This window comes from Puma concolor, chromosome B1 (assembly GCF_028749965.1).
Source record: "Puma concolor isolate L17-30 chromosome B1, mPumCon1.1.hap2, whole genome shotgun sequence".
Classification (NCBI taxonomy): domain Eukaryota; kingdom Metazoa; phylum Chordata; class Mammalia; order Carnivora; family Felidae; genus Puma; species Puma concolor.
In genome coordinates this window covers 202,737,328-202,752,248 of record NC_141670.1, presented here as the reverse complement: position 1 = coordinate 202,752,248, position 14,921 = coordinate 202,737,328, and the positions used below count along the sequence as shown (strand labels likewise).

At 57.3% G+C, this 14,921-nt stretch overlaps 1 protein-coding gene across 2 annotated transcripts in view; it reads left to right on the top strand.

Moving 5' to 3' along the window:
- JAKMIP1 (janus kinase and microtubule interacting protein 1) overlaps positions 1-11,134 on the top strand; it is a 136,704-nt gene extending 125,570 nt beyond the window's left edge. Inside the window, exons 21-23 of one of the 2 annotated variants that reach the window (XM_086705490.1) lie at positions 5,935-6,000; positions 9,770-9,814; positions 11,021-11,134. In XM_086705490.1, the coding sequence (XP_086561616.1) occupies positions 5,935-6,000; positions 9,770-9,814; positions 11,021-11,050 (141 nt within the window). In that variant the 3' untranslated portion in view covers positions 11,051-11,134. Of the gene's footprint in view, positions 1-5,934; positions 6,001-9,738; positions 9,815-11,020 lie in introns of both variants that reach the window. The other variant, XM_086705491.1, reaches the window with a different exon arrangement.
- The last annotated feature ends 3,787 nt before the right edge of the window (positions 11,135-14,921 follow it).

Genomic DNA, 14,921 nt, shown 5'->3' with positions numbered 1-14,921 from the left:
ATGCACCTGCTGAAGACGTGCAGGGAAGGGTCTCCTTCCGCAAGACTGGCGAGGCGCCCAGCGCAGGGCCCTACTGAGCCGGGTCTGAAGATAAATAGGAAGATGCCCGGTGGCCCTCAGGGGGGGATAAGTAGCTTTTCAGACGGCAGCGCAGCATGGCGCCGTCAGCTTGGGGTGACAGAGTGCTTAAAAACACAAACGCTGCGACCAGACGGTATGGCTCTGAACCCTATTTTCCTACTAGCTGTGTGGCCTTGGCCAAGCGACTTGACCTATCTGAGCCTCAGTCTCCTCCTGAGGATGGTAATAACGCCTGCTCATTGGGATGTTGTAAGGTTTAAATGGACTCTCACGGGTGAAGTGCTCCCAGTAAGGGTAGGTGGCTATTTTTACTGCCAGTGTAGAGGGTGAGCAGGAGCCCGATGCTGGCTGTATCTTATGTCCATCACTGGGCCTCATTGGTGGGGCCTGCTGACCGTGCGGTGAATGGAGGCGTTGTTCAGAGAACCCAGCTCAAAGCAGAGCGGCACGCGTGTTTGAACCGAAAAGTCATTACCCGACTCGAGGGCCCGAATCTCACGGAAGTGCTTCTGACGGTCTAAGTCTGGAATGTACGAGGGGCCAGTGAGCACATCCTGAAGACACGGGGCATTGCTGTGTTGGGCCGTGACTCCTGGAGAACGCACAGTGTCCCGTGTGCCAAGAAAGGAAGGGAGCTGGGTGTTTTAAAAAAGAAAAAGAAAAAAAAAAAAAAGGGAGAGATCCAAGCTGCCCACGTAGGGAGATTGAGGACTGGGACCCCCTAAGAGAGAAAAACCATTTTTAACAGGAGGGTTTTGGAGTGTCAGCTAGGATCACATGGGACACATCACTTCCTTTTACTTTTCTCATGTACCTAAGCATGGAGAAAGTTAGTGGCTTGACCCAGCACTGCAAATTGTGCTCCAGTGTCTCCGGATCCTTTCCAAATGAGTTGAAAATTCTGCTGAAGGTACAGGGTAGGCTTCTATGAAAACACGCGGATCTGCGTGTGGCGGGCGACATTGACAAAGTCACTGAATGGCACGCCCCTCTGAGGCTTGGAGGAGGCAAGACATACGGATCGATTAGCTAGTGCCTGGAGCATGGTGGGTGTTCAGTAAAAGGAAGACCCTCCCCTTTGTAGAACAGCCCCTGTCTCCGTCCATCCCTGCTACTCAAAGTGTGGTCCGTGGACCAGCGGCGACGGCGTCACCTGGGAGCTGCTAGAAATGCAGACCCCCGGGTCCACCCCAGACCTGCTGAATCGGATGCTGCCTTTGACAAGATTCCCAGGTGATTTCCGTGCAGCTTCAACTCGCTCAGTTTGGGCTAGTCATCAACAGAGATCCAGGGCTGTGAGCAGAGGGGAGCAAGGTCCCACCTTCGTCCGCCCGAGCACCGTAACAAAACGCCGCGGGCAGGACTCGAACGTGCATCTGTGTCTCACGGCTCTGGAGGCTGGCAGTCCAAGAGCCAGAGGCTGGCTGATTCGGTTGCTGGTGAGGACTCTTCCTGGCTTACAGACGGCCTCCTTCTGTGCCCTCAAATGGCCAGGGGTGCCCGAGGCAGGGAAAGGGGGATAAAGGAGGATGAGGAAGAGAGGGAGAGCAGGTCGGAGGGAGATCGTTCTCTTTTTAGAAGTCCCCCAATCCTACCAGATCAGGGACGCACCCTGTGATCTCCATTAACCTTCTTAACCTTACCATCGCCTGAAGGTCGCATCTCCAGATACAGTCATGCTGGGAGCTGGGCTTCAACCTAGAATTTGGGGGGCACCGTTCTGTTCACAGCAGGGTCTCCTCCCTTCGTTGGTTCTGGAAGGACATGCGTTCTCCTTCCTTTTTGCCCTCCTTTCCTCACCCTGTTGCCGAGTCAGCCCAGCCCAGGTGAGCCCCCTCCTCCGTCGCAATGTGCCATGGAATCCAGAGGGCAGGGCCCAACTCCTCACTGCCCTGGGCTCGGCTCCTGAATCGACAGCAAGTCCTGACGCTCCGGCTTCAGCTTCTCCATCTGTCCTCCGGGCAGCTTGGAGCGGTGCCACCGCCAGGCTTTGCCTTGAGGGTCCCGTGCTTGTCACCCTGCAGGTGGAAATGCTTGGCCAAACTCTCCCTGTGTGGTGCAAGCATACCCCAGACGGCTCCCCCTCCCTGCCGAGCACCACACGTGTAACCGCACCAGGCATGGGAGCCCCGGCCGGCATCTCGGTGCCTTCGAAAAAGGCGCTCAGACTTCAGAGCACGTCTGTTCCCTGCAACAGAATTTCCTGGAGTTGGGTCGTGGGGGGATTGATGCCTGAGCAGAGGGGAGGGTGTCCTTACAGCAAGCCCAGGGACAACAGGGCATCGGTAAAAGCGAGGTTTTGTGGCTTCCTGCTTCCCTTCAACGGTTATTTACCTGCTGAGCACCTATCATGTGCCAGGCACGGGTCTGGGTACTGGGGCCGGGGCAGTGAGCAATGTCGCTGCTTTCATGGAGAGCATGTTCCTGTAATCCAGTGAGGGACACTCGCAGCACACATAAGTGCCAACGATGTCAGACAGGGTTAAGACGACACGAAAGGCTCTGTGCAGAGAGCAGCACGTACAAAGGCCCTGGGGTGGGAACAGGGCCACCATGCTTGAGGTCTATAAGCCAGAGTTTTCAAAAGTAGCACCCGCCGTATGTAGGATTTAAAAAAATCTGACCCGGTAGTTGTAATGAACATCGCCCAAACAGCAGTTTGTAGAGAATGCCCCAATTTGTAAGTCTTCAACCCAGTTTGGTAGATGGGGAAACAGAGGCCCAGCGGCTGAAACAGCTGGATAAAGGCCAGCCCCCAAGAACAGTGTGGCCCTTCCACTTATGGCCACCTCTGAGTTCACGTCCAGTGCTCTGCTCTGCACATCGGACTAACTCCTTGAGTTTCTGGCTTGCTTTTTGCAATGGTCTGTTCTAATTTGATAGGGTCTTCAGACATTTGACATTTAAAAAATTAATGATAATACTGAAAAATCTGCATTTTTTTCCCCCAAAGAGAAAAGAGGGTTAAGGGCCTGAGCATTTCAAACATGCATCACAGTGATTTTTTTTTTTTTTCCTTCTAGGAACGTAAAATTCAGCGCGTTGGTTATATGCGGAAAGCTATGGGGTTAGGAGGACAGGCCCTTGGGTCAGACAGGTTTGGATTCAAATCCAGCCCTCACTTACAGTGTAACCCGAGCCTCAGTGTCGTCCTCCCCTGTAGAATGGGGACAGTGAGAGCAGCATGTTGAACTGGGGTCAGTGGAGAATTTATATGCAGTGCTGGGAGAAGTGTGTGCCACAAACTAAGAGCTCGACACATATTAGTTAATATCTGCCACACCTGACCTTCCCCACCCAGCCGGCCTTTGCTATGAAGGGAGAAGGGAGAAGACAAACCTTGGCCTTGTAGAGTCACGCCTGGCAATGATAACAGGGAGCTTGAGAGTGGGGGGCCGAGGACCTGGGCCAGCTCTGCTGGGGACCCTGACACCTGAGGAGTGGGAAGGGGCTGTCTCCTACTTGAAGTCCCCCAGTTGTCCCTTTATCCTTGGACTAGAATCCAAGGCTGCGTGTGGCCTGGCCCTCTTGACTGTGTCCCCTCCCCACTGTGACCCGGGCTGGCACCTGCTGTGCCCTGCGAGGGACAGGCTTCTTCTGTCATACGGCTTCCATTCAGATGTACCCCCGAGAGCCGCCGGCCCCACAGCCCTGTGTAACTAGCCGCCCCCCTGATTTATTCCCTTCCTGTCGCTTCTTACTACCTGACGGTCTCCCCCGTTGGCATATCGGTGCTGTGAGGCCAGGCACCTCTTCCTCAAAGCCCAGAAGTTGTTCCTGGGGGATTTTCTCTAGTCCTTCAAAAGCTATAAAGCGCCACCCTCCCTCCACGTGGCGCGGTAGTGTAGGAGGCCCTTCCCCCAGCCCCACCCCAGGGTCCCCGTTTCACCCTCGGGGGCTGGGGTCACTGTGCAGATGTTAGAGAAGAGGGTTCCGATTCAAGAGATCACGTGACTCCCTAACATCCACCAGCTGGAAAGCTTGGGGCGCAGGACCCAGGCCAGAGTCCAGCTAAGCTCTGTGTTCATTCTCAAGTGCTCTCTGCCTCTTCACCGTGCGAGGGGATCCTTGGGGGACGGTCACAGCCACGCTGAGGTCCACACGGCTTCCCTCAGGTGGAAGAGAATTAGAAATGCCCGGGTTTCCTGATCCTTGACAGGGTACCTACTCTGTGCCAACCCTGCTCTGAGCCCTTTGCTCAGATTCACTTGTTAGATCCTCAGACGCGGGCAAACTGTGACCCCCCCCATCTACAGATCGGGAAACCAAGGCCCAGAGAGGTTGAATCACTTGCCCAAGGCCTCATCTCTGAGGACAAACCATCTTCTGTGTCTTCTCTGCTACCCGCGTGATCTTTCCCAGACCAAATTCTCATCCCTTCCCTGCTGGAAACCCATCACAGGCTCCCCATGACGCCCCCAAGTCTCTGAGCTCCTCAAGGGGACATTCCAGACCCTCCAAGCTCCGCCTCTGTCCCCCTCCTCCCTTCCTCCCTGCACACCCAGTTCCCTCTGCTTGGGAGTCTGTCGAACCACTGTGAGTCCTGGGCTGGGCTCTGCCTGTTCCTGCCCCTCCAGCCCCACGGCTCAGTGCCCCCGCTGTTCTGCCCTCTGGGCTCTGGTGCACCTGCCGGGGGCACCCACGTAGGATAGCACCCCGCCCCCTTCCCTCCCCTGCCTGGTTTTCTCCGTGATGTTTGTGTTCATTCAGTGCCCCATCTCGGTACTCGTATCAGTGTTTCTGTCTGAACCCTGATTGGACCACAAACTCCTTAGGGCCCCGGGCATAGTGTCCGTAGAGGTGGTTCTCAAAGTGGGTCCCCAGACAAGCAGCATCTGCATCACTCAGGAACTTGCTGGAGACGCAGCTTCTCAAGATCGGCCCCCAGAAACTGAGCTGGAAACTGGTGGGGGCACAGCGATCCGCAAGCCCTCAGAAGGCTTCCCCAGGCCTGGCTAAGGGTCCGTGGAGGCCACATGCTTGTTTAGACTGACCTGAATCACCCGCCCTCCAGCCTGAGCACTTTATCTCCAGGACTGAGTTCTCCATCTCCGTTCAGGCCCGGCAAGGCTGCAACCAGCTGGGCCGTTGTCAGGGTACCAGCACTTGAGGGGTGACTGTTGGGCATGTGATGATCCGGAAAAGGTCGCACGTGTGGGACACCTGGGTGGGACACTGTGCGAAACTGGAAGGAATGGATTTGTAAACTACTGAGGGGGGCGGCGAGTGCCCCAAGGGGCATGAGGCGGGTGACCACCTGGTCCAGCTTCCCGGGACGGAGGGGTTTCCCGGGACCCCAGACTTTCAGGGGCAAAGCCAGGAATGTGCTAAGCAAGCCGGGCTGGTTGGTCATCCTTGAACCTGGTGCTAAGTGGGCTAAGAGGCTGGGGTGCCTGTGGTAGGATGGCCCCTGCTTCCTCTGCCCCAGCTGCCCGGCTCCAGCTGATTAATCTTGCCCAAGTGTATCGTTTCATGTCACTTCGAATCCGCAGTCTTTATGAGCCGGCGCAGGGCACCTCCTATCTCGGTCCAGGCATGATGTTTGTTTTAAAGGGATCCCATCTTAAGAGTCCGCGCTGTATATTTCCAATTCCGAGCGCCTTCAAGAACAGGCAAAATCAATCTTCAGTGGAGCAGATCGGAGGCCCGAGGGACCCTCCTAAGTGCCGGGGCGCCCCTCTGTCTTGATTTGGGTGCTAGAGATACAGGTCTGCACCCGTAGAAAAGCCAGTCAAGCCTCCCCCTTGTGTTTGCACGCTTCTCTGCTCGTGCGCTACGCCATGATAAAAGTAAAGAATAAATCTTGAACCTGGAAAATTTACTTTTTCTGATGCATGAGGTAATGTGTTTCAGAGAATCCGAGAGCTGGAGGGTAAGCTGGAGGTCCAGAAGAAACACCTGAAGGAGCTTGAGGAGAAGGTAGGTGAGGCGCTCGGACCCTCTCCCCCCACCCCCTGGCTCCCTTCTGTGACGGTCACCGTGGGGCCTTTTCCTTCTGGGCTCCAGTGTTGCAATGCAAGAGGATAGGCTGTTCCTCCCGCCTCCCTTCTCGGCCCCATGCCCCCCCCCCCCCACCCCGTGGGCACACCCACCAAAGAAGTAGCTCCTTCAAATATTTTTCTAGAGAAGAAAAGTGCAGTTTGGGACCAACTTAGTGTGTGTGGACGGAGCAGGGGGGATGCCTTCCCCTCCCCACCCCCCACCCCCCCACAAAAGACCTTCCGCTGAACCCATCTGACACTAGTTCACTGGGAAGGACAAGGTGACCATCTCTGGACTGATAAGCCAGGTTGGGCTGACCAGGCTGGTGATGTCACCAGTGAGGACCTCGGTTACGTCCCGCGGGCGCCTTCCCCTTGGATGATTCCCGTGCGCCAAAACCAGGTCGTGTGTTCTTGGAAGTCTCTGCCCTCCCAGCAGGGAGCAAGGCTGGCCTGTCACATGTGGACACCGGGCCCCCCCACTTGTCTCTCTGGGTTGCTACCACTTGATGGGTGGGGAGACCGGGCCTGAGATAGATTCAGACGCCGGACCCCGATCCCACAGCTGGGAGGTGCCACAGCCACCCCTCAGCCCCTCCAGCAGCCCCCCCCCCCACCTTGCTGGTCTAGGCGGACAAGCAAGTGACACTCACAACCATGTGTGTGGCATCTCTGTTGTGCCCTCACCACCTCCTGCACGTCCACCCGGTGACCACAGATTCCTTGAGCTCAGGGAGGGACCCCCTTGTATTCATCACTTCATCCGAGAGCGTTCTTACCGTGGAATGGGGTATCCCCACACTTTTGCCAGATGAGTGACAGACAAGTAGGGCAGAGCCTGTAATTGCGCACTGTGTGCCACAGAGGTAAGTCCACGCGTGGGAGCCACACAGAGGCTCCAGCCCCGTCCGGGGGTCGTCGGGGACGATGAGAAGGGGATCCCCGTCTGAATCTCAAAGGCTCATGTGCAGTCACCCCGGAGAAGAGGAGGGGGAAAGGGCATCTGTGGGCTTCAGGTCTCCGAGGCGGGTCCTAGGAGAGAGGAAGCCAGCTCCCAACCCAAGTCCCAACTGTGCGTGGACACAGTCACAGAAGTCACCGGAGAGCAGATTTCAGGGAGGATATGTAAAAATGGGATGACGGGATGACGGCCCCTCTCTGTCCTGGAGGGAATCAAACACAGCGGGCCCAAGGAGACAGGACGGCTCTACAGATGCTAAGCCACTTTTAGAAGCTTCCTCTCCTTTCCCTCAGGACAGGCGGACCCCCCTTTCCTGTGTCCTCACTTCCCACTCAGTGCCTCCGGCCCGCACAACCGGCGGTGTCCCCCGGGGGGCAGCAGAGGGTCGCGGCTGGAGGGAGCCCCTATGGGATTCTGATTTAAGCGCATTCCTAGTGTCTCCATCTTCCGGATGTCCTCCTTGAGACCTCCTGGGGCTATGTTGAGGCCCCAAGGGGATCTTTTGTATGATTCGATCCAAGAACGTCCTGGGCGTAAGCTGGCTTTGCAGGCAGGTGCACCTTGGCACACTGGGGGATCTATCCCTCTGCTCCGGCCTGGGGGTTCTGATCTGCACTCCCCATCTTCTGTGGTTGTGAGGCTACCTGGGAGGGGGGATGTGAAGGTCTGAGCCCCAGGCCCCGACACCAGTCAGTGGGTCACCAACGCTGGTTCTCCCGCTCAGCCCCCCCAGCGTGGCTTTAGGACTCGAGTCGGTAAAATGGGTCACAGAGCAGGACCTGATGGCAAAAAGACTTAAAACGTGCCACCGTTGTTCTGCCGGTTAAAGTTTTAAAAGGTGGGATCGGCCCACGTAGAATATCGCCGGCTGCCTTTTTGATTAGGAGGAGTACTGGGCAATGTTTGGACCCCCCCCCCCTTTCTGCCTCTTTTTTACTCTCTTCTCAAAGCAAATGTGTGCGGGTTGGTCTGTCTCCCTTGGTCCGAGAAAGGAGTCCCCGAGGCTGGCACACAGAGCAGGTGGACTCCCGGTCCGGCCAATAGGACAAGAAACGCCCAAACGTGCATGTGTGCGACGGGCACTCCTGGAAAGTGACTCCAGCCACGTTATCGGTGGCTCATGTCAGTGGCTAGGAACCCTTCCCAGCCACACCCCGCTGGGTGGTCCTGGCAGGCCCTTCTCCCTCCCTGGGCCTCAGTGTCCCTATGTAGAAAATGAGAGCTGGGAGGGGCGCCTGGGTGGCTCAGTCATTTGAGCCTCCGACTTCAGCTCAGGTCGTGATCTCACAGTCCTGAGTTCGAGCCCCGCATAGGGCTCACCGCTATCAGCGCAAAGCCCGCTTCGGATCCTCTGTCCCGCCTCTCTGCCCCTCCCCTGCTTGCGCTCTCACAAAAATAAATAAACATTAAAAAAAGAAAGAAAGAAAATGAGAGCTGGGTGACTCCATAGGTCCCGTCCGGCTCCAACTTCCAATGATTCTAAAACTTGTGTGAAACTTGGTGGCTGCCTGTTTGGATTTTAAATTTTACAATAAATAATTTAGGGACGCGATTACCTTGCTTTTTTTAGGGGGGAAAAAGAATGATTTTCAAAAACCCCCAATGATGCTCCGATAGGTTCTACCTAATGAGCAGCATTCCTTCTTGAGCAAAACAGGTCATGAGTGAAGAAAGAGAAGTGTACCTTCAAAGTGACCTGTATAATTTTTCCTTTCCCTTGCCATCTGTTTTCGTGCTGTTTTTTCCTTTTTCTTTTTTTTAATATTAATTTATTTTTGAAGGAGAGAGAGAGAGAGTATGATCAGGAGAAAGGGGCAGAGAGACGGGGAGACACAGAATCGGAAGCAGGCTCCAGGCTCCGAGCCGTCAGCACGGAGCCCGACGTGGGGGTCGAACCCACAAACCGCGAGATCGTGACGCGAGCCGAAGTCGGACGCTTAACCCACTGAGCCACCCAGGCGCCCTGTATTTTTTGTTTTCTTTTTTAAAGCAGACTCATTGAGGGGCGCCTGGGTGGCTCAGCCGGTGGAGCGTCCAACTTCGGCTCAGGTCATGATCTCACGGTTTGTGGGTTCGAGCCCCGCGTCGGGCTCTGTGCTGATGGCTCGGAGCCTGGAGCTGCTTCGGATTCTGTGTCTCCCTCTCTCTCTGCCCCTCCCCTGCTCATGCTCTGTCTCTGTCTTTCAAAAATGAATAAACATAAAAAACAATTAAAGCAGAGTCACTGAATGGCACAAAAGATTTTAAACAATGATCTCTTAGGAGACTGGGTGGGGATGGTGTTGTGGGAGGGCTTCTGCATGTTGGCAGGTCAGTCTGGGTGACCTGTGACCCCGGGTGGAAACCCCCGATCCTGGTGGGCCCGCCATGTCCGGTGTTTGGTGGGAGCCACCGACCGTGACCATCGGAGGGTCCTTCCCTGTTTAGAAAGTGTCCTGGGGTGAAGAAAGCCACGTGTCCTCACCCAAAGCCTCCCGGTCTGGCTGAATCAGCTGCGCATTGGGGGGCGCAGTTGGGGGGGGTGCCGAGGCCTTCCGGAGGGTGGGGGTCCCAGTGAGGTCAGCTTCTGAAGCTCACTTCCTGTCCTCTTTCCGAACCCCACCCCGGTGTGTTAGTTCTTGTGAAATGTGTCTCTGAATCCCAAACCACATGTCTTACATCTTTCTTTCTTTTCTTTCCCCCCCCACCTCATTTTCTTTTGGTCTTATTTTATAGTTTTTGTTCCTTTTTTTGTTTTTCTCACTAGCATTCATTCTGTGGCCTTGATGACGTCAGTGAGCAAAGAACTCGGGTTGGTATCCTTTCAATTTCACTGCTAAAAAACAAACAAACAAACAAAACACGATGGTTTTCTGAAAAGGCGAATTTCTCCCATTTCTGACCATCACATTCTTCCTTGGGCGATGAGGGCTCCGCGGAAGGTGGCCCGTGGAAGGTGGCCCGTGGAAGGTGGCCCGTGGCAGATTCCTCAGCTCTCTGGCTCCCTGGGGAAGGGGGGCCACCTGGGGGTCCCTGGCAAGTCCCATCCCCTGGGAGGGAGGTCGGGGGAGCTCTTCGTGGAGAAGGGACAATGGAACCTCATGGTTGCCCTGTTGTATCTCGTCTTTAGAAGGGGGGTGGCGGTTGTGGTTTTTTTCCAAAGCGCCTTTCTCTTTTGGCTTTGCCTTCTGGTGCTCTCTGTTGCCTGTGGACGAGACCATAGTGGGCTTCTGGGGTCTGGGGTCTTCAGGAGCAGGAGACTGATGGGCAAGTCCATGACCCGCATACAAAATACCCAGGAGGCCCATGTGAAGAGCCCCAGCTCCCTGCCCCTCCCCTGCCTCTGCCTGGTTTTCACCCCTGCGGGGACCTTGCATGAGCCATCCGGGCAGGGGGTCCGGCTCTGCCCTGCGTGTCCCCAGGGCCCAGATCTCACCCGAGGGCCTGCGTGGGCGCCCGTGTCCCTCCCCATTCTCTTCGTTCTTGAATGCCCCCTGGGTAGGGGGTCTGCCAGGGCCTCTAGGATCTGCCTCTGAATCTGGCCCAGGCCGAGAGCACTGTGAGCTCTGGGGATGCCCGCAGGGCCCATCCACTGCCTTGACCCCCAGGCTGAGCTCCGCCGCCAGGTCCTTCTCTGCCTGACGTCCTCATGGAAGCTCTGAGCCGCCCCCCTGCACGCCAGGGCTTTGCCTGGGACCTTCTGTGTCCCAGGGCCTAGGGCTCGGCACGTGGTCGATGTTCGTGCAGTGTTTGTGCAGTGAGTAAAGGAATGATCCCAGGTCGCGTCTGATGGGGAGTGGGAGTAGCCAGGGAGGTGGGGGGAGGTGCTGGAGGACAGGCCATCCGAGTCCCATTTAACTCCTCCCCTGCATTGTCGGCAGAGGTCCCTCAGTGGGCTCAGCTGGAGAGTTTAGGAGGGCAGTGGGGGCGGGGCGGGGGGCAGACAGGCCAGGGGCTTCTCCGAGCATTTGAACCCTTGATCTTTGCATCGTTTCAAATTATTTTTTTAATCTTACAGGATAGAAAAAGAGCTTATGGAATACATTGAGTCCCTGCGGCATCCCCAACCCCACTCACACCAAAATCCAACAGCAAAACAAGCTCCTTCAAGCCAGAGACTGAAAACAGAATTCACGTGTACTTGACGAGGAGGCCTTTTGATCTCCGGCTGGGTCCTGGCTGGGCCGAGCTGTAGGAGCCCCGAAGACGCTGGGGGTTTTGTCAAGCTCGGGGCCACGTCCGAGCCCCCACTCTGGCACCATCAAAGCCCAAGGGGCAGAGACCTGAATACCAGGAAACTAAGTGCAATTACTAGAATCCAAGTCACTGGGGAGCCACTGCGCGGCCGGGGGCCAGGCCAGAGCCCTTGTCCCCGCACTGCATGCCTCCCCTGGACGCAGACTTCTGTACATATGTCTCCATGAACTGTGCTCCGTGTACCTGGAATCTGTCAGCCAAGTGACTTGCAAGTGTCCCTGTGATCTGAACCCGAAGTCAAGCCCCAGTCAGCAAAACCCTTCGAGAGCCCTGTGCAGCTGATCCAGTGGGTGGCCACCAGGGGGAGAGAGAGAGAGAGAGAGAGAGCGCGCACGCGCTCGCAGGACTCTGACTAGGGGCAGGAGCCTTGCCCACTGTGGAGGGCGGATCCAAGGACCTCAGATGTCCAAGAAAGAAGCCACAGGCTCCATCACTCTCCTGGATGGGACCCGGTGAAAGTCTCAGAGCATGACTGTCCCTGGAGCGAGGACAGAGAAGGTGGACGCCGTCCCCGACCACACCATGCCCCGCGCTGTCTCGCATCTTGGTTGTAATTTGCAAGACGCTGCCGAGGGAAGATGCCGGGAGGCGGAGTGTTCTGTGGAGCATCCGTGGGGGACGAGCCTCCCCCCGCATCGGTCTGACACCAGGGCCGCCCTCTCTCAGTTGTGGAGGAGGGAGCGCTTCCTGATCTTGGGGCCTCCGAATGGAACCTTCGAGCAGACGGAGCGCCCGGGGCAGCCAAGGAGGCCAGGCAGCAGCTGCTGAGAGTCGGGCCCCAGAGGCAGAGCCCCCGAGGAGAGAAGTGACCTGGGGTGATGCTGTTCTTGTTGTTCTCGGTGGGGTGGGGGTGGGGGGCGCGAGCATCTCCAGATGCCCCTGCTCACCTGACTGTTCTCTCCAAAACGTCTGGAAGGAAGATGTGCGGAATTAGAGTCGATGAAGGAAAACAGGACGCGGTGCAGGGGAAGGAAGGGAGGAGCAGTAGCAGGGATGGGTCGGTCCCAAGGACGGGGCGATTGGCTGCTCTGTGGTTGCTGGGCTGCGAGAGCGAGCCTGTGATTTCTAGTAAGAAGAGCTTTTGGAGGAGACAGAAGTGACTGAAATTCGGGCCGCGGAGGGCATCAGCGGGGGAGCGGAAGGTTCTCAGAAGGGCAGACCCGAGGACGGAGAAGGCGGTGACCATGAGCGCAGCAGGGGCGCCCCGGCCCGATGGGGAGGGATGTCCGAACCAAATCAAAGAACCGAGGGGGCTCTAAGCAAACACGCACAGGACAGCTGAGGAGAGACCATTCTCTTTTGAGCACCCGCCGCTCCAGCCCCCACGACTTACCACCGTGCGGCGACCGAACGTGCACGAACTGGTGTCTTCGCGTGAAGACAGGCATCTGAGCATCCCAGCGAGCGATGGGAGTGGGGAACCGCGCAGGGAGTGCAAATGAACACACATCTGCTTTCCCCGGGGCCCAGGCAGCGCACAGAGCCCTTGCTTTGCTGAGTAGACAGAAGTCCAGGTGGTGCACACAGCTCTCTAGGAAGCGTTTCCATGGCACTGCCCACCCTCTCCCCGCTGCTGGAGCGTCCAGGGGCGTGGTCCTCACGCCCTCCTGTCCTCGTCCTTCTGTCTGCTCGGCTCTCCCACTCAGACGACAGGACAGGAATGGCGTTGGCTTTGAAGTCAGACCCGTCTGGGTCCGCTCCCAGCCTGGCCCCTTTCCTTGCAGCCGACACGGGCAAAGTACTTGCTGCCCCGAGTCTTAACTCCTTCTGGGGGACGGGGGTGACGGTCCCCAGGCAACGCCTCACCCCTGCTCTCTGTTGGGCATAACTAGACGGTTAGACCCGCAGGACTTCCGGACCCTGGTTCCCTCCCTGGCACTCGCCCTGCAAGGAGACCACACAACCCGCGGGGGACCGGGAGCCGTTCTCTGAGACAGCTCAGGTGCGAGGGAATGAGACCACACAAGCAGGTATGGAGCGGCCCTGGCGGAAAAGCCCGAAGTCCCCAGTAGGCGCCAGTGTTTGTCGTGACAGTCCCGGGCATTGCTTCCGAGGTCCCTGCCCGGGACAGGCTCGGTTACCACAGCCCTTGAACTCGGGAGGGCCTCAGAGCTCTGGTGGCTCACGAGACGCATACCTAGACTGCAGCCGCGTCCCCCATCCCGGAAGGGGCTGTTGTGGTGGGTGTGACCTCATAGCACCGCCCAAGTTCCATGCCCGTGTGGTTCCCAGGGCAGCAGAGCTCCGAGGTCGGCCGATCCCCGGGTCAGCGTCTCATGCAGAAAGGAGAAGGGCTGGGTCCACCCTTTCTCACCGCCCTCCTTGCAGATCTGTGGGCGGGATGAAGGGAGAGCCGGGTCAAGTTCCTGGCATGTGATGAGGCCTCAGTGCATGGTTTCCCACCCTTCACCCTGATTCCTCTGTGGCCGACGGCCACCCGCGAGGAGCTGGGCAGAGAAGCCCAGGGGGCAGACCCGTGTCCCGTCACTGTTGTTCTGCAGCATTTGTGGGCCAGGAGACCGGCGGTGCAGGGTGACAAGCCCTCCCCGTTTGCCTGGGAGGTGGGACTTCCGGTTTTAAAATGGGGGGAGTCGCAGGCGAGCCAGGACGCGAGGGTCCTCCTGGAGCACGAGGACTTGACCGCTGGCCCTACTTCACTCTGGGCCCAGATGCTCACGGGTGTGTTTTCCCTCCCCTGCACACGCTGAGCCGGGCGCTGTGGCATGAGAAAGGCTGGGTGCGTGCTGCTTCTGGGGTTAGCTCATCCGGAAGCACCCCCGCACTGTCTGAGGCGCTGTGGGGGGTGGGGGGGCTGCAGGTGCACTGAGTGTGTGCACCCCGCCCCTTGTCAGGGGGCCCTGGTTACCTTGGAGACACGAACGCTGTGCTCCAGCGTGAGCTCAACACCCTTCTGAGCAAACTCATGATCTTTCCTCCCATCAGCCACTCCTGCCCCCTTTCTTCCCCGCCCTTGCATCCTGGAGGCTGAAAGCCTCAAGGTCTCTGGCTCCTGCATTTCCCTCGCCTCCCATAACCAGTATGTGACCGGTGGAACCCTGCCCGACCGTCCCCGTCCAAACAATGACCTGTTTGTCTCGGCCTATTTTCTCACATTTAACCAGAACCTGCTAGAGGCCTGCCCACTTGGGGGTGCTCCTCCCTGAGGTCGTCGAAGCTCTCGGGGCTTCTGAAGACCCCAGACTCTGCCCCCCAGACTGTGCCAGCAGTTAGGTAATTTGTCCAGGATTCTGTCAGAGAAGCCACAGAGATGGGATTCGAACCCAGGCCGCGTGGCCCGGGCACCTGAGGTCCGAGCTGGCCCACTGTATCCCCTCTTGGCCAACACCCCACCCTGCTGCCTCTGGCCACCCCGTGTCTGTCGGAAGCCCTCTGGGCTGCCCCAGCACACGGGTCCACTGTTGTGTATGAAAACCAAAATGTATGAAAAACAAAATGTATGAAAAACAAAATCTGCCCCCAACCCGGAAAACGTCTCTACAGAGGTAAATAAGAAGGAAAGCACGTTTAGTATTGAATAAGTGTCAAACCAGTGACGTGCATCATGGGCAATTCCGCTCAGAGGTTTGCAAAGACAGAAAGGAATCTCGCCCCTTTATGAGCCAAGCAGACACAGTCCATTGCACACGTGCCCTCAAGATAAA